The sequence below is a fragment of the Chelonoidis abingdonii genome, chromosome 1, assembly GCF_003597395.2.
Source record: "Chelonoidis abingdonii isolate Lonesome George chromosome 1, CheloAbing_2.0, whole genome shotgun sequence".
Classification (NCBI taxonomy): Eukaryota; Metazoa; Chordata; order Testudines; family Testudinidae; genus Chelonoidis; species Chelonoidis abingdonii.
The window spans coordinates 103,296,547-103,320,718 of record NC_133769.1 but is presented as its reverse complement, the minus strand read 5'-3'; the positions used below and the strand labels follow the sequence as shown (position 1 = coordinate 103,320,718).

Below are 24,172 nucleotides of genomic sequence, written 5' to 3'. Positions count from 1 at the left end.
ACCGAAAAGCCCAATTTTCTAATGCCTTATACAGTTGCAAGTAGCATTTTACACTCCCTTTGTGCAGGTGTAAATTACCACAACAAGGTGCAGCTGCACAAAGGTGCCATGTTGTTACATCCCTTTCTCTGGCTATGCCAAAACCCCTACAGTATCGTATAGGACAGAAGGGTGTCTCCTTTCCCCAAGTGCCTCAAGGTCCTGCTGGCTCGGAGTGAAAGACCTGAACTTTGACTCTCACACATTGCCCTATGGTTTGACTGCTGGGACAGCCACATCTGTTTCTCTTTACCAGTTCATTCCCTGCTGTTGGATGTAGTTGTAGTGTTGCCTGCTGGGGAGAGGCTGTTGACATTATCTATGTTAATTCTGAATAAATGAGCACTGGAGCAGCTGTTCTGAAATCAAATACAATCCCCCATGCACAATGAATGACATGAGCTTTGGAAACTAACAAGAATCCCACTCTATTGATGTAGATTTAATCTTTGGGCTTGTCTAACTTGCTGGATCTGGTGTAACTAGCATAGTTTTCCCTTTACTTAGCAGATTTCAGTCATAGCGTATAAACGGTTAAAACAGCAGGGAGAAGCAGACTGGCCTGTGGCAGGACAGAAAAACCATGGGATGGGGGAAAAAAAACTTACATCTGACTTTGGAAGAGAGGAAGTGACTGGGGTTTTGAAAGACAGCAGGTAGAGGGCTAGAGAGCCAGCGGATATCTGGGTTAAACCACCCGTTTCCTGTGACATTTCTCCTTAACTTTACCTTCCCCCCAAGGAATGAATTCCAGGCAGGTGGCATGGCTTAGCCCTTTATACCCTTTCCAAGCTCCCATCCCAATTTCCTACTTCCTGCCTCCTCTTCTGACACTGCTATAAATACCCTCTCTCCGTGCCAGAGGCCTGGAGATATGCACATTTCAGATTAAAGGGGACTAAGTCGACAGGATAAAACAGCCTCTAGGCCAGGTCTTGTGAACCGTGAGGTCATTGGGTCCCCTGCTTTAAATTTCCATGCAGAAGGTGACAGAATGGAGAGAATTCTATGAGACTGACGTGGCCTCTCTATTCATTGTACGTGCCTTTGGACCTGTTCCTGGGTAAACAACTCTCTTGAATAAATGAGTAATAACAAAGAGCATGCCTTGTGGCTTTGGCTGAAAGCTGGTTAAACCACATGGAGGTGGGGGAGGGCAGGGGGCTCAGGAAGAAAGGAGAAAGGATAGTCAAGGGTCACGCTGCCTGGAAAAGTACAAGAGCTGTGGTAATGATAACTTTTAATCAGGGTAGTGAAGAAAAGCAGCCCAAGGGAACAGGAAATAAGTAGGTGGTTCCTTAGGGCTGCAATATGGGCAAAAGGTCTCCAGAGCTGTGCTTGTAATATTGACCTTGTCTGAGAGGATCAAGAACAGAGGGAGTCCTGGTAAGTGAGATGGGAACAGAGCTGCAGACAGTGTAAGGTCTGACGTGATAAGCAGGTGCTCTGCTTGGGCCTGCTGCTAGGGTCTGGACTCTTGCATCTCTGAATAGGGTAGGGAGGGAAAGACACAGAACTCTAGTAACCACCAAAGACAGCGTGTTAATTTAAAATCCCAAAGGCCAAATCACAAACCAACAGCAGTGAGGAAAGTCAGAGGAAGCTGTACCTGTGCTAGAGCCGTTGCCTTGCAGAAGGCTGCTGAATTTAAGGAAAGGACTAGTTTTTTAAGCTCCATATTTTACTTTCATAAACTTAAAGTACAGCACCAGTTTTTGTTGTTTTGAGGAGATAGGGGATTAAGGTCTTCCTAGGGTATTTTCTTGGTGGATTAAGATGAAAAGGAGATTTTATTTGATCTCTTTACCTCTTTTATTTCCAGGTTTTTAACCAAGTAGGTGGTTATCTTGATCAGGAAGAGGGGAATGGGTAAGACAACCTAATAACTTATTAATAATAAGGCTTTTTCTTTCTCTAAGTTCTGTAGCAGTTTGGAAAGGTGGGTGAGACCATGATGTTCCATTTTATGGGCAGACCTGTGATTTGCTAGAGAACAAGGCTCTGGAATAACTTCCGTGCCTCAGTTTTGTTATCCATAAAATGGGAATAATATTTGCTTCCCTTACAAGGCAAATTCATTAATGTTTGTAAAGCATGTTGACATTTTCAACTAGAAGGCACTCTAGAAGGGGTCATGTGGGAAAAAATAGTATCTGATCAAGTAACTAAAGATACCAATCTATATGAACAAGGGGCAGAACTTAGTTATTACGGGCAACTTTAATGCAGGCATTTCCTAATTCCGAGTGCTTGAATTGGAAATCTTGACAGTATTCTTTTAATGTAGGGTGTTTTTTTTAATAGAATATTATAAACTGGGATAGAAGCTAGATTAGCTAAGAGACTAACAAATGATAGCTCATATCAGTATAATACCACTTCAGCTTAAGACACACAGACGATAGGAAATACCAGATAGGATCAGATAAATGGTCCATCTCATCAAGTCCTATCTGACAGAGGCCAGCAACAGTACCCCCACAAAAGGTAGAGGTGGAATAGTCTGCCCTATCCCCCTTAAAATTCTCATCCTAATCACAAACGGAGATTGGTTTAGGCATTGGAGCATGAGTTTCTAGGTTCCTTTCAATTTTTTTCCCTCCCCACATTGACTGTTTTATCACTGGGTGTACACGTGTGTACACACACACACACACACACACACACAGTTTTTGTCATCTGAAGTTACCCAGAGCACTGTGGTCTGCTCTTTCTTTTAGATTGTAAGACTTCTGGGCAAGGGATAGTATTCATAGAACATGCTGAATTAGATTGAGCAAGAGTCTTCCAAAGTGGCATTGCATACTGAGTATTTCAATTGCATGATTAACAACCACTGAGACACAAGCTTCTGTACCTCCTGGAATGTACCTGACTGCACCATGGCAGATGAATGGCTCATTGTGATGTTACAAGTTCTCCGATGTTCTCCCTCCTCCCCCCAGCTGTAAGGTCATTAGATTATCACGCCCAGTGTTATGAAAACTTGCGGATGCCTTTCTAGGACACATGGCTTGATACGGCTGGGATGAAAAATCAAACCACCTAATCTCAACCTATATGCAAGAAGGGAAGCGTTGTATTCCAGACAGAGCTGTATCTGTCTTTATGGACTAGGGCCCAGCTTCTCAGAGGTATTTCAGCTCCTAACTTCCATTGAAATCAGTGGACATTCAGAGCCTAAATACTTTGGAGGGTCTGAGCCTAGGTTCTAGTTGGTTACAGAGCTTGCCCATACCAACAGACCGCTCTTTTCTGCACATTGGAAGGCAAATGGCATAACAAACTGTGTAGCAGCTCTTATTGGCCAGTTCCCACCCCTTCAATCCATCCTGTTTCATGACCCATTTGAAATGCAGTAGTACAGCAGGTATCAGCCAAAGCCTGTGTGCTTATCTTGCTGTTGTCGGAAAGTGTTCAGATCAATAAGTTCCTTCCTATGTTTGCTCTCTCCACTGACATTGATTTCCTCCAGCACTGATGTTTGTTCAGAGTGGTACTGCTTGGGGAAGCGTTGGCTCTCTGCTTCCTTCATCCCTCAATAACCGCACAGGGACATTTTCCTGTTTGTCCTCTGTGAAGTCTGGCAGTTTGGGGCTACTGACGCAAGCTTTGTTCTCTCTGCCATTCAGAGTTCTTCTTCTCTAATCTTGGCAACAGCGATTACATACATCTTGACCTTGGCTGGCTATGTCATGGACGTACAGGATAGTAAACAGGAAGGGATCGCATGAGGGGCGGTGGGGTTGGGGATACCTGATAGGACCATATCCTTGCACAGGCTAAAAATCCATTCTTCAACTCTGAATAAAGTCAATACCTAACAGGATTCCTCCCAGGGAACCATCTCCTCACCTATATACACTGCCTAGCAATAAGAGTTTGACTACAGTTATTAGCAAATGTTTATATTGCAGTAGTGCTTAGAGGACAACCAGGCCAGAATCCCAGTGTGCTAGACAATGTACAAACATATACACAATGATAGTCCCTGCCCCCAAAAGCTATTGCCTAGCTCTCAGGTGGGAGGATGACAGGTCAGCAAAGTTTCCTACAGGGTTACACTCAGCCCATTTAGGCTTTCCTTGGGCAATACATTTATTACAGATAAGTCAATGCAGGCTCCTGTATGGAACTAAACCTCCATTATCTGCCCATTTCCTTGCTCCCTCTGTTTGCTTTTCTCCACCACCAACCTCAGGCCTTGCTCAAAGTGACCATTCTTACTATGACCAAGTAGGTTTGGATTCAGCTCAGGACCCAAACTCTAATTTACACTGTGTCATTTCTGAATCACAAGGATGGGCCGTAGCATTATTTTTTAAAATGAGTACCGTCCTAATCAACTGCTGTATTGGTGTGAACACAGTCAAATTCAGTGGTATCTCCAGACACTGAATGCAGGGGTCTGCAGTGCTTTCACAGTATGAAAATCGAATCAGATCTTTGCATTCCTGGGGTTATTTCTCCTGGCAGAGAACAGATGCTTAAATGAAAACATGCATTCATGAGCTGCATGCACTGCACCTGCCTTTGGCACAGCAAGAGCGAGTGGGAGTGTGTGTGTATTTCTACGTCAGTAAAGAGGAACTATATTTTATTGTGATCCCCCTATAAGGCAGCCCTCATTCCCATTTTGGCTTTAAAACTTAAAAACAGTCACTGCATTTGGCAGGAAAAGGACGATGTCAGTCTCCTTATTGTAGAAACAGTAATTCTTCCATAGTGCTTTACATTTTCAAAGGGCTTTGTAAACATTAACCAATTCTCACCACGCTTCTTACTTCCTTGGTGCATCTTCACAGAACTCTAATAAGAGAGTTACTGAGCACTGCAGCATTTAGGAAACCATAATCTGTATTGGAGACTCTTTTTGTGAACTACTTTGTGTGTGTGTGGCGGGGGGAGTGGGGTTCGCCCATATTCTAGACTGATGTTTGTCCTAGACTCATGTCCCTTATGACTGCAATATCTTGGGCTTCAGAGGGTCACGTGGAAAAGGTGGATTTTTAAATTATGTGAATATCCTTTCTTTTCTTTCCATTAATGTGCTTTGCATTTCCTTCCAGGTGTAGTTGTAGTGGGTAATAGTGTGCAGCATCAACCCCATTTTAGAAACTGAGGTACAGTTTCTCTGCTACTGATGCATTGCTTGACTTTAGGCCTTGTCTACACTAACCGGGGGGTTTGACATGTGGTGATCAGTGCATCAGCAGTCGATTTAGCAGGTCTTAGACCGCAAAATCAACCACTGATTGCTCACCCGTACTCCACCTGAACGAGAAGCGCAAGGGGAGTTGACAGGAAAACGTCTCCAGTCGACATCGCGTAGTGTTGACCCCATGGTAAGTAGATCCAAGTACGTCGACTTCAGCTATGTTATTCACATAGCTGAAGTTGGTAACTTAGATCGATCTCTCCCTGTCCCCCATAGTGTAGACAAGGCCTAAAGCCATGTAGCTCATCAGTAGCAGAGCCAGGATTAGAACTTGACCCACCAAACTCTGGCTTACTTTAGGGAAATAGACCATGCTGCTTATCTGAGGCAATGCATGAAGTGTAAAATCAACTAGTCCCAAAGGGGGTGTACAAACACTAGTTAGAGTGAATACCCTTAGCTCCTCGTCCTACTTGCAGCCGCTCAGTGGTTCAGCAGTCATGACCTTGAGAAACTTCCCCTGAGACAATGGAAAGTGCTCAGCATTGGACTGTGGAGAATCCTAGGTTGGAAGTGTGCCTCGTGTGCATGCGCCTTAATGTCATAGCTCACTGATGACCCGGATGACTTCTTGAACTGGTGATGACAACAGTGTCTGTCTCACTGTCTGTTCGCAGTGTTAATTAACCCAAAAGCTGTTTTCCCTCTTATGCTGTGAACGAGATGTGAAAACAACCAGAAGACTTTTCCCGTGCCCTCAGGGTGTCCAAGCATCACAGCCATGACCCCTGGCTGAGTAGGACTGAAAGAACTGCTGCGCAGTGGCCTACATGCCCTTTTTAAAAAACTGGTTTATTAAAATTCCTCCTTCCCCTGCCCCCTACTTGTAATAAGTCTTTGGAGAGAGGCCACTTAGGGGACACAGCTGCAGAGTAACCTTCCCTATTTTCTTCTGGAAGGTTGGAGGCAGCTGCTGTGGCCTCATGTCTTGAGATTCCACCACTACTTACTTGGGGCTGATCCCACCCCAATTAAAGTTAATGGAAAGATCTCCATTGACTTCATTAGAGTTTGAATAGGCCCTTTACCACCTCCAGTAAAGCAGAACTCTCTGTCTTTCAAGATCTTGGGATTGATTTCGCCGCAAAAAGAGAGTGGGAAGAAATTTGTCACAGAGCTGACTTGCTTACAACATCAGTGATGCACTAAATTAAAGGATTAGTGTTTCATTCTAAGACACTTTAGTTCAAATCCTACTTGGATCACAAGGGGCAATGAGTTTGGTAAACTCAGGGTTGTCCTTACCTATAGAAGCCACTAGCTGTCTGATATTCAAAGATGCTGGGCACCTGCAGATCCCATTGATTTAAATATGACTTGTGGGTTCTCATCACCAGTGAAAAATCAGGGGGAAAAAGTGGGCCTGATTCTCTTTATTGATGTTGTTTGAAGAACAAAATGTTCTGAAAAAGTCAATTCAGAAATGTTGAAATGAAACATTTCAAAATGTGGATTTGAAGTGAAGAGTTAATTTGAAACAAACATTTAGTTTCAAACCACCATTTACACGTCAAATGACATTTTATGTGGAAATACAGATGCAGAATGAAAATTCTTGTTTCAATTTTCTCAATGGACAATCCATTTTTTTTTTCAGATATAGATTCTTTTCCTTAGAAAATTTGGACAAAATCACACTTTCTAAGAGGATAAGTTTTGTTAGGAAACTCTTCTACTGATTTTACTTTTTATGGTCTAACAAGAATAGCCTCCTATTCTGGAAGCCAGCTAACTCTGAACAGGTTACCTGCTGTCTCATACTTCATGAGAAATTCTAGAATATCATCCCCCCTGAGATTTATAGCTTAGTCTCTCTGAATGCTGAGAATTTTGTATAATACAAATGTCCTTCCCCAAACATCCTCATTTGTTTCTAGTCCTTGGCAATGGGCACTTCACCTTGGTTTTGCTCCATTAGTGAACAAACAACTGTCTCTGTGCTGATGGCAGTGGACTGAGACGAGGTATTTCCTCATATGTTTCCATTAGCTCTCTTTCAATGTTTAAGCTTCTAGTCACCTGTGAACCAGGTGCAATATGTACTGAGGCCATGAAACCCTGGCTCTGGGAGGAGGTTTGTGTTCGTTATTTTGCCCAAGTGGTCTTGTTGTGTCACGCTTCGGGAGACTTGGACAAGAAGGAAACAGTCAGGCTTGATCTGCTCCCTACAAATTATTACCCTGGCCTGTAAACATTCAGAAACACAGTGCCCAGAAAGTTAATCGACCTTACAACATGTAACCTCAGCCACTGAGTTTCAGTAATAGCTACTGCTGCGCTGACTTACTATGTGTGTTAAGGGGATGAATAAGGGACATAGGCAGCTGGTACTAGAAAGTAGACTCTTCTTGACAAAGTCAGAGCCCAGTGGAAGTTTATGTCAAGAGTTACTCAAAGAGCTTGTCAATTTCTTTAGCATAGGGGTCCTTTTTGACTGGTAGGTAGGTCACTGAGCAAATCTCAGCTGGATCTGTTTGGCCTAAGGAGGGAGGCTTCGTATGAAGAGATTGACCACATGGAGTGGGAAGAAAATCCTGTGGTTTAGACTTGGATTTCTAAACTGTTGTTGTATAGAGCAAGTCAATACAGTCTGCGGAAGGTGGGTTTGCTGTGCTCACTGACGTAATACAAGTGTAGCAAAGAACCCTCTCAACAATACTGTATTAGTAATATTTGGATGTGCATGTGTATGAGCGTACCACAATAGTGGCAAATAACTTACAGAAATACATTCTTATTAAAGCTAGTTGAAATTTTCACAGATTTGAAAATTTTGATTAAATATTCGCATGAAACATCACAAGCGAAAGAGCTTCAGTTTCTCTATCCAGGATGTATTTCTAAAGGGTTGAAAATATTAAGGCATCTTTGGCCAGTCCTTCCTCAGGACTTTCAGTATTGCATCTCCCACCAGAACTTGTTCACAAAACAAAGCTGCTGCATCCCTGCCTATCTTCATCCCCTTTGCTTCAATAGTTTTCTAGTCTGAAAGTCCTGTGTCTAAAGCTAGAGTGGACAATATTTCTCTCTACTACATAAACAAATAACCAGGGGTGGGCATATCTTCTTAGACACTTCATGTGTTTTGATTCACTGTGTCATGGACATTCCAGTCCCACTCTCCGTTTCATACCTTTTTGAGGACAAACATGGACTAGCTAACTGAGATTTGACTATTGACACATTCATAAATAATATGCCAAATTAATACATTTCTCAAAGCTCGCTATCAGTGTAAAGTGTGTCATGGACACGATTATGTTTATAGATACGCTGCTTCCTCCAGCACATAACTGCCAGCACTTGAATAGCTCACAGCAAAATATGATAGGTTAAAGAAAAGACACAGGCTTCTCCCAAGAAGGCATGTCTGCATACAATTTCAGCTTCCCTAAAAAGCAGGCCTGATAGTAGGTTATTCTCAGGTCCAGTGCAAATATAAAAAGCAGAATAGCACATGTAGTTTGGGACCTGGTTAAATATATATGTCCCTTTTGGCTTGGACAGCTGCTTAGTCTATCAGCGTAAGCAGGTTTTCTAATGCAGGAAGGAATTTGTAGGCGCACCCAGTACCCTTGAAATCTATACATGTTTCCAAACAGCTCTTACACTCTAGCTCCTACGTGCAAAAATGTGTGTAAAACATGTGATCAATAGAGGCCTATCTTGTCATAAAATGCTGGCACCTGTCCCAGTTGGGCGAGGTGCTTGAGAAAGGAGAGTCCTCTTACGTGTCAGTGAATAAGTAGCGTCCAAAGCATGGAGCTTTCGACTCTCCCTTTTTGTAAAGTCTTATAGATCATTAGGGCTGCTGTAATTCTTCTAAATAAATGGACACAAATCTGACATCAGGAATCATAACATTCAAAAACCAGTGGGAGAACACTTCAGCCTCTCTAACCACTCAGTGACAGACCTGAAGGTGGCAGTTTTGCAACAAAAAAACTTCAAAAACAGACTCCAGAGAGAGACTGCTGAACTCGAATTAATATGCAAATTAGATACAATTAATTCAGGCTTAAACAGAGACTGGGAATGGTTGGGTCATTACACTAATTGAATCTATTTCCCTATGTTAAGTTCTCCTCACACCTTCTATGGGTATTCTAATTATCACTTCAAAAGGTTCTTTTGTTTTTTTTCTCCTGCCTGATGATAGCTCATCTCAATTGATAGACTCTTCCGTGTTTGCATACTTCACCTTTCATGTTCTCTGTATTATAAATATCTCCTGTCTGTGTGTTCCATTCTGTGCATCCGAAGAATGAGCTGTAGCTCACGAAAGCTCATGCTGAAATAATTTGTTAGTCTCTAAGGTGCCACAAGTACTCCGTTCTTTTTGCGGATACAGACTAACACGGCTACTACTCTGAAACCTGTAATTCTCTATCCAATAGAAACATTTCCCAGACATTTCCAAGCCAGACTCTCTCCTCCTTCTTGTGCGTGTTTTGGGCCATTTAGATTTCAGCACCCAGTATGTTTGGAGATTCACTGTAAATTAGGGGAAGTAGGAAAGGGCAGATCTTGCTCAGGAATTTTTATTTAGCTGTTCGAAAAATATAATTAAGGTGTAGTTATTTGCAACACCATATCAGAGAAAGAGATACAGTAACTCATGAACAAGTTCCTGCCAGTCTGTTCACCTCATCTAGATTTGCCTTTCCAATCACAGTTTTAATTTCTCAGTGTTAAGAGCAAGACATGAACCAACATCCTCTATTAGGGCCTAAGATTCCAAGATCTGTGTGAATGTGGCACTGTGGCTGAGAGGAAATTTCATGGCTCTTACACAGATATTTGTGAGCAGCCTCTACATACCTAGCTACACATGCCCCAGAAAATAGGTGTATAGGGCTTCTTACCACGCTTTGTCAAAGCCAGACACAATTGCAAGATAATGGCTTACTCGTCACATCCTCTGTAATAGCAAGAGGGCCAGCTGCCAGCAGAACAATCATCCTCTGTTTGGCTCAGCATTATCCAAAGGCTGTGCTTCAAAGGTTTCAGTGTGATCTGGTGTTGCATTTTGTATCTTGGGACTAATTCTGCTCCCCCTTACTCAGTTCAATAATACTGCAAACACTCCCTGGAAATCACAGGACTAAGTTTACTAAGGGAAGTTAGATGGGACGGGGCCCAGTGTGGTTGCAGGCGCCCAGATTATTGCCCATCTCTTTAGCTGCCATGCCAGTCTTCATGACATTCAGCTCCGGGCTGTGGTCACCAGAGAGTACAAAATCAGTGTCAACCCATTAACTTTTTACTAATAATCATATTGAACAAAAAAGAAAAAAAAAAAAAAGGTTTTCTCCTTACAAAGGCTGTTGCCCAAATTGCACTTCATTAGAAAATTCATCTTTCTTTATAAGCTCCAGTTTGCTTTCCACATTACTGCTCACTTCATGGCTGGGGAAACGATCAATGCCAGATGCACATTCCAGCCAGGCAATAAATGTTCCTGCTGCAATCAGCCCTGCGCACCAGCTCCTCATTTCATTAAAACCACACATGGTTTCAATTTGCCCCTAATGGGTCTCTGCACGGCTCTGCCATACTCCCCAAATTGAACACTTAGAGCCCTGGCTCCCTCCTAACCATTCAGAAAAGCTGTAAGAAAGGACAGCTTGTCTGTCAAAGACTTAACTTCTCAAATTCGGCATGTGCTGCCCTACATCCTACCACTGCTTCCAGAATTGGGGGAGGGGTTAATAAACCTTAAACTCAGAACCCATGTGGCCCAAAAGCAAGCTGTGGAAGTGCCTCAAGAGGAAGCCCTGCTGGACCAATTTTGAGTCACACACCAGTTATTTTTAGGCATGACTGTAAATTGACCCTGGAAATGCTTTTTTGTGTTGGTTTTGCCAACCCATCTTCCAATATCACTAGCCTCCACTGAAAGCAAATCTTCCCTCTTTGGCAATTGCCAGCCAGACAAGATGAGTCAATAGGCACTCTGCTGAGTTAATCCTTTGGAGAAGTGAGGGCACCTTCCCACTCTGTTCCCAAGGCACTCCCCTCCATATACCCCATTTTCATTCCTTGCTTTTAACTCTGTGGCTTGTCCCACCCTCTTGAGCTTTACTGCAAACCAGCCTAGTCCACAAATTATTTTAGGTGAAAATGTGCTTCCTGCCACCCCCTCCCGTTATGTACTCTCCCTCGCCTCCAAAAGCTAGACGGAAGAGGTGCCTTCAGTGCTTCCCTCTGCTAAGGGCCTCTCCAAGCTGTAGGCACACTTACCCTGCAGCCCACGTGCCAATCTAATTAAATCTATGGTCAGCCCAGAATGCTTTGCTGACAGAAGCTGGGAATCACTAATGATGTGTAGAATTCTTATGATTCAAACAACTGCTTCATGTGCCATTTCCAATGATTGTCTCCATCCTGCCTGCCCTCTCTTTAGCTAAGACCCACTCTTACATCAGCCAAAGTGTTAACAATGGACCTTGCATGTTTTTGCAGGACTTTTTTTTCTTCCTTTAGCTTTGCTGTGTGCGTTCTGCAAGGTGTTTCCTGCAAATGTCCCTGACCATTCTTTTGACACAAAGCAAACCATCTATGTAAAGTGCTTTAAAGATTCAAGTTACAAATAATTACAATTATTTATTTATTTAAAGTAACTCTGGGTGATGGGAAACACAGGTGTGAAGATGGATGTTAGGAATTAGGCAGAGAGGACTATTATGGGGAATTTAGGAGTTTTTAAAATTGTTTATGGGGACCTGAACAGTACGTCTAGATCAGAGGCTGCTCAATATTTTCCAGCAAAGTTCTTGCCTCTTTCTCCATTCCCACTGCTAATGTTTCAAAGTGTAGAAGCCCGTGTGGGATCTAGGGTGAGAAACAACACGAGGGATGTAAAACTGTTACTAGTGCAGGAACCTTAAAAATGGTGTCCTACTAATTTAATAAATAACATTTTCTACACTCATATTTCCAATACAGACAGCTAATGATATATATGAGGCCATCAGATGTCATGTGGCCTCTGTGATGAGGGACAATTGGGCCTCCCATATGCTACCACACAGTACAAATAATATACTCTTCCATTCATTAACCTAGATGGGGGACCCCAACACAACCATGTTTACTCCAGTTGCTGTCTGCAATTTTGCTGCTTAAATTCTTGGTCCTGCTATGTGTCCCCTGGTTGTGCTTTATAACTAGTTGAAGCCACATGGTGCCTGGAACTATTATAGTCTCTCCGGAAAGAGGTGCATTGCCCTATTCTCTTCCTCATTGTAGGAAGCCAGGACATTATAGCCCATTGGAACAAATGAATTCTAGCAGAGGGGAGATTTGCAGAATAAAAGGAGATGACAAACCTGGTTAATATTTAGCAGTAAGAGAACTGAACCAGACCTGGCCAACTACAGTCGATAGCAAACAGATGAGGGCCCCCATATGAAGCCATTTAATTGGGCGCCCCCTTTCCCCAGAGATACAGTGCATGACTGTCTCTCTTTCAAGCTACCTCAAACAGCCTTGACACATGCCAGATGGGGCTAGGATTTAGAACCACAGGGTGGCGACCATTAGAGAATGTGTTAGATCTGGCTGGAAGACGGGGATAGGGTGTTGGACGGGATGGACTTTTTTTAATTGTTTTTCTTTTCCCCCTCAAGCTTGCATGGTTTAGTCAAAATTTTCCATCCAGCTCTAGAGGAATGTGTCCAGGAGTGGTGTCTGCATTTGTCCCCAGGCAGACTCAAGTTCTCCTCAGAGATCTCTGTCAGCATGAAGCAACTTTTGCCCCACACCTGGTGACATTAGGACATGAGTGGCAAATATCTCACTCATTCCAACCTGGAGGATGGAATCCCAGTGAGCCAGGCACCCTCTTCTGTCTGTAGGTTTGGCAGCAATATCTGGTCCACTGCCTCCGTTAATACAGTCAATGTGTCTAATCCAGTGATTCTCAAACTTTTGTACTGATGACTCCTTTCACACAGTAAGCCTCTGAGGGCAACCCCCCCTTATAAATTAAAACACTTAAAATATTTAACACTATTCTAAAAGCTGAAGGTGAAGTGGGGTTTGAGATGGAGGCTGCAGCCCGCAAACCCTCACATAAAAAGGTTACGATTCCCAGTTTGAGAACCTCTGGTCTAATCTGTGGAGTTCCTTAGTATGCAGCCAGTTTGCTGAACTACTGTAAATCGTAAACTGCAATGCTTGCACTGCATCTATCTGACTTAAATCTATAGCAGGTGCACACCTTAGGTTACAGCAAGGCATAAAGTGCTCACACAAATGCCATACTATTATTCTTCTGTAACACCTGAACCGGTATATGGGAGACATGGCATTAACAGAGATGGAGTCATGACAGCTAGTTACAAAATATAATCTCCTCTCCATGCTCAGTGGGTGAAGGTGCAATGTCCATTCTAATCATTACAAGAAAGTCCTATATTTTCAAAAGTGACTGTGGTTTTGGGTGCCTCACATGAGATGCCAGATTTTTCAGATGGCAGGTGCTCAGATATGGGTGGTCGAAGGGGCAAGAGAGCAACATGTAGGTCTCCCATTCCCTGGCAGCAATGTGGAGGACATGTGCTTATTCTCCGTGCCTCCCCACCTCCCCTCTTCATGGTGCTGTGTAGCAGCTCTTCTGGCAATGGCTAGTTCCAGGGGAACGGGAAGGCTAGGTTGGTGAACTGTAGTGGCTTTGGTGGGAGGGGGTAGATAAAAAAGGAGTTTCCTTCTTCAGTATTCTCTCATGCCCGCCACTTTACCCTCCCCCCCCATACAAATTTGTGAAGAACCCTCTCATTTTAATTCACTTATTGAAGTGATGATACGAGGAGGTGGTTTTTACTCTGGTACACGCAAATTAAGGCAAAAAAACCAAAGGGAGAGTAAACATTATTTTCCCATCTCTTGCTGGAGTCCTCACGATATTTAACCCCACCTTTGGCTTTACTGGGGAAGTAGTGGGTTACTGCTACTTTTCTCTCCTGCAAAGGAATCCTCCACCCCACCCTACCCACTTAGCCCTCAGGCAGTTTAGTGAAGCCTTCCAAGAGCCTAAATAAAACTGGGCAAGAGCATCTTGTGAAAGAGTCATGGTTGGCCCATAGTTGTGCTCCTCAGTGATGCAGGAAGTCAGCCCCGCTGGTTTAATTACTAACGGATCAGCCTGAGGGGTGTGGAAAAGAATGCACCCCATGAGACAGAGCGAGTCTGTTGCAAGGATGATCATCAGTGTTTACTCAGCCCTAGAAAGCAGTGTGAGTGACTCCCCCCCAAGGAGGTCCTTGTGACTGCTATTGTACATTAAACTTCTCAGATTCTTGGTAGCATGTGAAGTGTGCCATGAGCTGTAGACACTTCAGCTGTTTAGGCCCTGCAGGATGCAGCCATTGGTCAGTTCCCCACAAACCCTCACGTGCACATCTAAGCAAGAATGGGTGGCAGAAAAGGAAGGTACGAATACCCTTGGTAGAAAGCCTCTGTTTCAGTAAAAGGTAAATATAGAATGAGTAAAAGCTGCCCCTTCAAGTCTATCCTGCTCTTGGAGGCAAATACATTTTTGCTTGGCTAGGCTCTGATCCAGTCAGTGATGTTGTTGGGGTATAATTTCTTTGCCCCATTGCTGATCCCACATCTTTTGCTTTGACTGCTTTTGCCTGTGGATGAACAATTAGACACTCTCTTCCCCATGCATCCCTTGTTATCCCACATGAATGCGTCCAGAATTGTGTGTGTTTCCTCTCAGATTTTGGTTCATTATCCCCAGCTTGTGGCTCAGTCTCTGTTGTCCCATGGCATTTTCTAGAGGCTGCTCCGGTGTTAGCCAGATTCTGCTTCTAATCCATTCTACTCACTCAGCTGACTACAGGGCATTGTGCAATCTGTACATCATGGCAACTTGGAAAACATCTTGTCACCTCTGTTCCCATTACTGCAGATACACTGTGGATTTTGTATCTGAACCAGATCAACTTAAAAATAGCCAAAATGACACACTGATAAATGAAATCCTTGGAACCGAAATGAAAAGCCTCGGAGTTGCTATCTTGATCAGTCTTTGATTACTGGGTCACAAGTGAAATGGGTTTGGGATTAATTCCTGTCCCTAATAGGGTCTGCCCCCATGTAAAAGGAAAAACCCTACACCTTTGTGACAACTAGTACTCTCTGGTGAGAAGACTCTGGGACTCGGATGACAGTGAGTTCTGCAGATTAACATTGATAGAGCTTCCAATGCACTGGACAGTAAGCACCGCTGTCCTCTGATTAATGTTGCTGGCCTACAAAAAAGGCTACAGACCTTAATATTACTGACAGCTAATGGGAATTCCACTTTAGCAAAAGCAGTAGAGGCCTTTGTTTTTCAGATAGGAGTAAGAGTTCTCTTATCCATGCCATATGTGTGTGGTTTAGCTGGTGTGTGCATGCATGTCACCATAGAATAATTACAAGTCCTCTTGTGTCACATCACCACCTCAGCCCTGCAAATGATGCTAGCCTTCATCTACCAATTGTCCAGTTCTCTCACAGCTGTCTGTGCCTGGTTTTCTATGCTGCCCTTCATGATCTGACTTGTGAGGCCACTGTCCTCTACTACCTCAAATCTCACCTGAAGACCCACTGCTTCTGTGACTTCTTCAAGGAATTGGTTAACTAATAATGGATAGATCAAGGAGTGGTTGGCTAGAACTGATGCATATTTATGTAACCAAATAAACCAAACCTGTCTGGATTCTCTCACTTCCCTTATGCTCTTCCTATGTTGCTTGCTTACTTAGGGCCTAATCCAGTATCTACCAGGGCCAAAGAGAGGCGGGGGGAGCAAGTACAAATTACCAGGGCCCAGCAGTCCGGAAGGGGGCCTGGGGCTCAGCTTCGTTGGCCCTGTTTAGCCGGTCCACCCTTGCTGGGGGGGCCTGAAAATTTTTTATCACTGGGGCCCGAACCCACTCTCGGCGGCCCTGGTGTCTGTTGAAGTCAAGGGAAAGGTTTGGATCAGTCCCATAGAGCAGGGTATGTGTGGGCAGGCAGTGCCTACCACATTGTGGATGCTTCGGGAATAGAAAGGGGGGGATGTCTGCATAGTGTTATGCTGCTATCAGTTCTGTGCTTTCCTAAGCACTAAATTTACTCATTTTTTAAAACACACACACCAAAGCAAAAAAGATATAAATATGCTCTTGTCCTTATTTGGCATACATGCTATATAAATTTCCAGAGCCCACATGAAGAGTAGGATTTGTAAAAATTATTTGTACAGAACCACAACTAAATACTTCTCTCCCCCCGCCCCCAAATACATTTTAAAGGAAATGAACATCAGATTTGAGAGTCAGTCCATTGGGTTCTTTTTGAATCAGTGTGGCTGCCATGCTTATCTTATCAAAGATTTATATCCCCATCTAATTTAGCTTCACATAAATAATTATGAAACACTCATGAGACTTTGCCAACCGCCCAAATCCCACAAAATGACCCAACCTGAAACCCCAAAGTACTGAGAAACATTCATCTCGGATCGGAGTATTTTTATAGGCCCCATTTCAAAGGGTCTGTGGTTTAAAAATATGCAGCTATTTTGGTGACCACTTGTGTGGGATAAAGTTTCCCATCGGCAACAGCAGGATTGTAATAGGACTCCAGGGAGAAAGGGAGAGTTCAGGGGGAGTGCTCACTGCACCTTTTGCTGGTTAGCATGCATTTTGTTGATTAAAATAGGAGTCTCCACAAGTAAATGTGCTTCTTTAGATATCTTGGATTTAATTTGCTGCAGAAATACTGTTGACTTCAGGTGCTTTATAGAACATAATACTTTAAAAATTAGTAGGGAAGACAGACAATGTTTAGCTTATTTTTAAGGTCCTGAATCAGTAAGGGACACATTCTGTACCCTTTACCCAGGTGGGAAGGGGTTTTCTGCCAATAAAGCTAGTGGAGATTCTCAGAGTGTGGGGAAAGGGCAGGATTTGGTGAAACTGGAAAGGGCTACAAATCCATAGCACAGAGCCCAACTCTGGGGAGACTTACAACATGCTCTCAGAAGGAGGGTATCGGGACAGGCTAGGTCTGGAGGATCCACACAGGTGAGACCATTCAGCTGGAGCCACAACTGCAGAGCAGCTCCACTCCCATTCAGCAGCCTGGATAGGAGGATTCCCTCCCATTCCAGCCCTCATGCAGTTACTCGGCAGATACAGCAGTCTGGTCTCTGGGAGCAGGATTTTAGTACCAGCGAAGATAGGAGTAGACTCAGAACATATCTGGTCCCTGGCAAAGAGCATGACTTTTCCTTTGGCCTGCACAGGTGCTCAGTGGAAGATAATGAGATGGAGTCTGAGGCTGCAGGCCAATCAGGTTCTCTGGCAGAGAAACAGGGAAACTATATAAGGGTTGCTGCTTGGGAGACAGGAGGCTGGCTGCCTTGGAGTAAGGAGGATTCTACCCATTCACTGGAGCCCAGACTAGTGTGTTTTGTTTTTCATGGTTTTGATCAAGATGAGTTAGTTGGAATTACTGCTGTCTGACCCCACTGTGGAATAAAAGCCTTAAGAGCAGGGAGGAGAGGCACAAAGGACCATTAATCGAGCTAGTGAATCACTCTGATTGTTCATCATGATTGCATTAATTGAAAGTGGGACCCTCTTTCACTTAGGCTACATCTACACAGCAGCTAGGAGGGATCATCCCCAACTAGAATAGACATACACACGCTAGCTGTGCTTGAGCTGTCACCTAAAAATATCAATGTGGCCATGGCAGGATGGGCAGTAGTTTGAGTTAGCTGACCAAGTGTGTTCCTAGGGGTCAGGTGGGCATGGACTCTGGCATCTAGCCCATACCACTGCAACCACACTGCTGTTTTTACATGCTAGCTTGAGTAGAAGTAGTGTGTGTGTACATCTACCCAAGGTGGGAATTACACATCCCGGCTGTAAGGGGAGACATACTTTTACTTAGAAAGACCATAGTTCTGGATTCTCTAATTCTTTGGTAAATTTGTTGACTGGTGCCTAAATCAAAGCCAGCCTTTTTTATGAAGTCTTTGCATTACATTAAGTGCTTCCAGTTAAACTGTTGCTAAGGAAACTGAGGTTTGGGAAGAAAGAACTGATTTTCATCTGTTTTGTCAGAACCTGAATTTGTCTGTCACCTAAGTATAAACATGTTCTTGATTTGGAATCTTAAATAGTGTTTAACCTCCCTCTCCCTGCCTTTTCATTGTGTTCAGGTCCCTTCAGTAATGTGAGGTTTCACTACTATTTTTATCCTTTATTAGCAAACACTGATTTCTTGTCCCTATTCACAATATCTTAATATGCAGCAGAATTCAACGTGGCCCTCTCTTGTTTACTTCCTTCATTGTATGCTAGCTCCGTCAATGATACCTGATGGAATTCACATAACCCTGCAGGAATTTGTGCTCATTCTTGTTAACTTCTGATGCCCAAGAAGTTCTTATTCTGATTTTTAGGGGCTCACAGAAAAAATGGTGGAAGTTGGAAAACCACCCAACTCCTTAAAGATATTTAAAATCCTCAAGGGCATTCATCACCAAATCTGTATCACTTTCAAGAGAGTCAGATCTAAGTATGAACTACTGTTTTGCTGATTTTTTTCTTTTTTCTTTTTTTTGCTATGAGTTCATCTATTTCTGGCAATACAAGAAAATAAAAACACATTTGCAAAAGAGTTCACGAATAAGTTCACAAATAAGTTACTGGTATTTTGAATTGGTACTAGTGGAACCTTCTTATCTTCTATAGAATGTATTTGAAAAGACTGGCTGTAGTAGCCCTGATAACAACAAAAAGTTCTTTGAAGTAGAGGAGAGAGAGAAGCCCTCAAACCTCTTTTGGGTGGGATACAGGAAAAGACTTTCGTGGGTGAATACTCACTTCATCAGATGCATGACCTGCATCTGATGAAGTGAGTATTCACCCACGAAAGCTTATGCTCCAATACGTCTGTTAGTCTATAAGGTCCCACAGGACTCTTTGTCACTTTTTACAGATCCAGATTAACACGGCTACCCCTCTGATACAGGAAAAGACTATTTGTGTTCATCTGTCAGATAAATTGACCTCTTTCTCTTTGACTTTCATCCTGTTTCCAATACTGGAGCGCAGCCCTGACATCACACAAGAGACAAAGAGCACAACACTAGTAAATACTAGGCCATGCCTTTAGATGTACACTGTCTGCACGCACACAGGCACGATCTCAAAGAGAAACTCTTTAAAGACCATGGCCTAATTTTGCACTGACTAATGCCCCAGACAACCTCATTGAAATCAATGTGATTGCCTGGGGCTCAAAACCAGTGCAGAATTGGGCCCCCAGGGGTTTAGTGTCTGTACTGGAAATTATTGCATTTTTCATTTGGTTTGTTAGGATGATGCTCTTTTGCTTAACTCTTTTGGGTGGGGCAGTTTGTAACTGGCAAAGACCAAGCCAGATCCTGCTCTAACTGATGGGGAAAGACTTTGAATCCAAAGTCAGACATTGAACAGGTGAATTTTTTTTGGACCAGTTTTCACCACTGTCTCCTGGACTTTTGAAGGGAAATTTAGTCATAAACCTAAAAAACTCTGTGGATTCCCCAATCCTAAAAATAAAACAAAGCCCATACCTTTGACCCTCTGCAACTACTGTCCTATCTTCCTTCTCCCTTTAAACTTATTTTATATGCAATCTACAGCCATTGCCTCCAACTCTCATCTTTGGTACCCTCTACTCTGTCTCATGCTTTCTGTGAAATAGCTCTCACCAGAGTCCTGGTCTTGACACTCCTCTCAGGCCCATTCAGAATGTTGCTTCCTAAATCATCCATTTGCCTGGCTTGTTATTCTGATCCTATCACCCCATTTTCTGACTCCATCCACAGGCTTCTCTTTGTCCAGTGCATTCTATTATAAGTTTCTAGTGCTTACCTTTAAAGCCTTGAAAACGTGGTTCTCCCTGCAGAAAAGGGAGTTGTAAGTTTTGTCCCCTGCACCACTATGCTTCTGCTGGTCTCCATCACTTGTTTTCCCATTTCTCCTATGATATACCTTGTTTCTTTTATAGTCCTAACCCTCCTCGTCCCTGTTTTTCTCATCCATCTGTTGTCTTTTCCTCAGAGGGGTTCCCTCTTCTTTGTCACTTGTATATAGAATCCCTGGCATAATGAGACCCTGATACTTGACTGGGGGTTCTTAGATACTGTCATAATAGAAATAAAATCCACAAGCTTTCTTCCATTCCATATCTTCTGCACAGAACACCCTCTGTGAACTAGTCCATAAAGCCACTACCTTCTCTTCCTTCATGTTCCTCTTCAAAATACTTCTGTCCTGAGACCTAAGGGAGCTGCCAACTGATAATAGCTAGGTAGATGGCTGCTAGGGACTTCTGTTTGCTCTGGTCATTGGCAATACAGTAAACACCTGATTTTTTTTATTGCATCACTTCCCCATTCCTTCTAGCTGGTTATTACACCAACTTGTTGCTACTTATCTGAATTAGACTGTACGCTCTTCCAGGCAGGGCCATCTTTTGCTCTATGTTCATGAAGCACCTAGCACCATGGGGCCTTGATTCTGATTGCTGTTTCTATGAGTTACTGTAATACAAAATAATATTTTTTTTAAAAAAGAGGAAAAATTGCTAACAACCGTGAGCCTGTTCTTCTTTAAAACATGTTACTTAAAAACTTAACAGCTCTAGAAGCTGTTAGGATGTGTCAAAAAACAGCTTGCATTTCAAAATTCCATTGAAATCCTCCATCACTCAAAATTTATCAGGCCTTTAAATCACCAGGTTGGTCAGCAGGATTTTTCCTTTTAGCAAAGTAACAGTTTCCCTGTTTAAATGAAGCATTTCCCATGGTGTGCATTCATTTACCAGTACATAAAGGTTGTACTGAATTTCTCTGAAAGAAGTAAACCCTCCTCCCAGTCCAAGGAGTCAATTTCAGAACTTTAGCAAGGTCAAAGTAAATGGAATATATATACAGTCCTTTTTGGTTGCTGGAATATCAGACATTGACAACGTTGGGCCAGCTCTTCAGCTTGTCTTCAATGGACTTATGCTGATACACAGTAGCTGCAGATCTGGCCCCAATGTCTGTTTGCCCAAACACTATAGAATAACAAAAACCCAAAACTTTATTTCAGAAAATACTTCACTATACCACTGCCTGGATGAGAATGTAGTCTCTTTTGGATTATTTAGGGATTGCTGAAGCTGTTTGAATGATTCTTCATAATGAAAAGCTTAATATACTAAAAATAAGACTTTTTCATAGGTTTTTTTCAGATCTAATTTTAGTACTGAAAATATTATTGATTGTGGTCAATTTTTAAAAAACTCAATGGTCTCTTTGGGGAGTGGAGAAGACAAGTGATAATCTTTAGCCTTCCCAGGACCGGGCATCTCTGAGCTCATTTTTTCTGCCATGGTAAAGATTAAACCACTTCTGCGGCTTGGATGACATGATACAATTGTTCTAGGGCAGTGAGCATTAGATGAATAATTCCTTCTGGCCTTTCTCTTGCTCTCTAATCTTTGGTGTCTTGCCGAAACTTGAAGGTGACCTGCAAACTTTTTTCTAAAAAAGATAATGGTAGTTTATTTACTGAATGCCCCAAATATCAAAGAGCAGGAGGACATTCTGCTAATAATTGACTGTAAACTAATTTGAAAACTTACAAAACTGATTTCAAGGTCCTGAGATTGCTCTCAATCACTATGGATACCCAGTATGCATTGCTCTGAGATATTCCAAACAAAAGGAACTTCACTGAAGTGATGGAGATACCCCTGCAGATGCAGATTAATGTTATTTTTAATACACATTAAAAACAGGGTGACCTGGGAGTGCCCAATTTATTACAGCTCCAGTGGAGTCCCTGGTATATTTGACATCACAAACCTATGTGCTGTGGCTTCACAGCGACTGGGAGCTCCAAGAGCAGTATTAAGGACCAGAAATAAATTAATTTGAAAAAATGGACAGTTATTTGCTGAACGCCCTTCTGCCCCTTCCTCCTTGAGACATTCAGAGTGAAATTCACTCCGATGGGCTCAGTGCAAAGGTTGTGCAGCCCTAAGGTCTGACTTTATTCCTATTTTGAGGATTTAAGTGGACTTTAAAGCATATGTAGGCTTTGTTCTTGCCCTCTGCTTGGGGATGATTTTCTCTCATTAAATGACACCACCATTGTTGACATCACAAAATATGGTCCCCTGAATGACTGACCATAGGGGCTGAGCATATATAGCTAGGATTTCTTGCAAGTAGCCAAAGCACTTTCATATCCAAGTTTATTTTGTGAGAAGCCCCCATCAGCAAATGATTTGAATTGGACAGGTATAATTACTGGGCCAGATTTATGAGTGCTAGCAGTTCTAAACTACACCTTGAGTGAGTATTCATCCCAAAGGAGGACTGTTCTCTTTTGTTTGCAGCCAGGCCTCAATATAAACCCCACCAGTGAAGGCTGCTCAGGGGATGTGCCAAATCACATTCCCTGGTGCATGACTCCCTCCCTGGCCCATGCACCCACTTTCTAGGCTGTGCTGGTCCCTGTACAGTGGCAGAGGAGTAGTTAAGGCCACTTTGTGCAGCTGAAACCTCTCATGGTAGAACTTCTGCACCAGGTTCTTGCCAGTGGCATAGGCACCAGGCTCAGTTTAGCTCAGTGGTTCCATGTCTCCTAACAGGGGTCTGGATCCTTTCTTTGAAGGGAAAGTATTTCATTAATAGTCAGAAGGCACCCAGTGGCCTTTGGTAACTCAGCTGAACCCTTGTGAATCAAAAAGACATTTCTTAATGTGCATACGTGCAGGGTAAAAGCAAGTATTTGTGTATCGGATACAGAATAAATCTGGAGTTTATTTGTCCTGGGATTTATCATATTTTTATTTTACAATATCATCCACTCATGTGCCTTTGCTGAATTGAAGTGTCTAATCTAAAATCTGGATTAGAGTCCATGAAATGTTATTGTCCCAATATCCATGTTGTTTTCTTCTCTCATTACAGTCATCCGAGCCAAAGTGGTGGGGAAGAAGCTCATGAAAGATGGACCTTTTGGAACGATGCGATACACCGTCAAGCAGATGAAGGTAGGGGTGTGTGTGTAGGCGCCTCATGCTAGGTTTAGCTTCCAAGGCAATTCTAGTTACTTGCTGATCACTAACACTGGCTGCTTTTACGGTCCAGTCCTGCTAGTTACTGAGCACCTTCAACATCCATAGTGATTAATGGGAGTGGAGTGTGGTCAACAATTTACAGAATATGAGAGAGAGAGACTGACTGACTGACATGCCTACCACAGAATGCTGAGTATTTAGGGTTTTCCTTTATTCCTAACACTTATGGTGGTGAAGATGCCGGAGTGACAGCTCTGGATACTGAAGTCCTGTTTATCCCCAGCAGATACAGTGTAGGCAGCGGAAGTGCAGGCTTCTCTATGTGGCCCTACCAATAAGCTTCAGCTCTGTTCTAGAGGGACTGCTTGTCTGGGGATAGGTCATTCAGCCTCTTCTTGTCTTGGCTTCTCTGTTGAGACCGCCAACAAACATGTCAGTTAGAATGGTGGTAGTTACCATATGGATACTTGTCCAGTATGAGCCAGACTGAGAAAGCAAACATGCTTCACAAAGACCACTCAGCACCTTAGGGAGAGTAGCTTTCAGACACTTTCAGCTTGGGCTAGATTTAAATGGGTGACGAGAGATACATTTCATTACCAGTCCCGAGGCTTCCAGTTCTAGCCCATCCACCCACACATCCCCCTGTGCCAAGCTATATAACTATAACTGCAGTTTTGTCATGGCATTGTTTATCAAGCCTAATAGGAAATTTTAGTCAAACTCATAGGTTTAGTGACTGCTCTGGGATGGATTGTTTTTTTTTGTTTTTTTTTAATTAAAAATGTCTTGACAAAA

The 24,172-nt window shown here is 42.9% G+C and overlaps 2 protein-coding genes across 2 annotated transcripts in view; one reads left to right on the top strand and one right to left on the bottom strand.

Annotated features, from left to right (window-relative positions):
- The window catches only part of SYN3 (synapsin III), a 290,187-nt gene that overhangs the window by 139,294 nt on the left and 126,721 nt on the right, over positions 1-24,172 (bottom strand). The window lies entirely within an intron of this gene.
- Positions 1-24,172, top strand: part of TIMP3 (TIMP metallopeptidase inhibitor 3) — a 50,158-nt gene that overhangs the window by 11,927 nt on the left and 14,059 nt on the right. Inside the window, exon 2 of the mRNA XM_032786146.1 lies at positions 23,265-23,347. Within this exon, the coding sequence (XP_032642037.1) occupies positions 23,265-23,347 (83 nt within the window). The remainder of the gene's footprint in view (positions 1-23,264; positions 23,348-24,172) is intronic.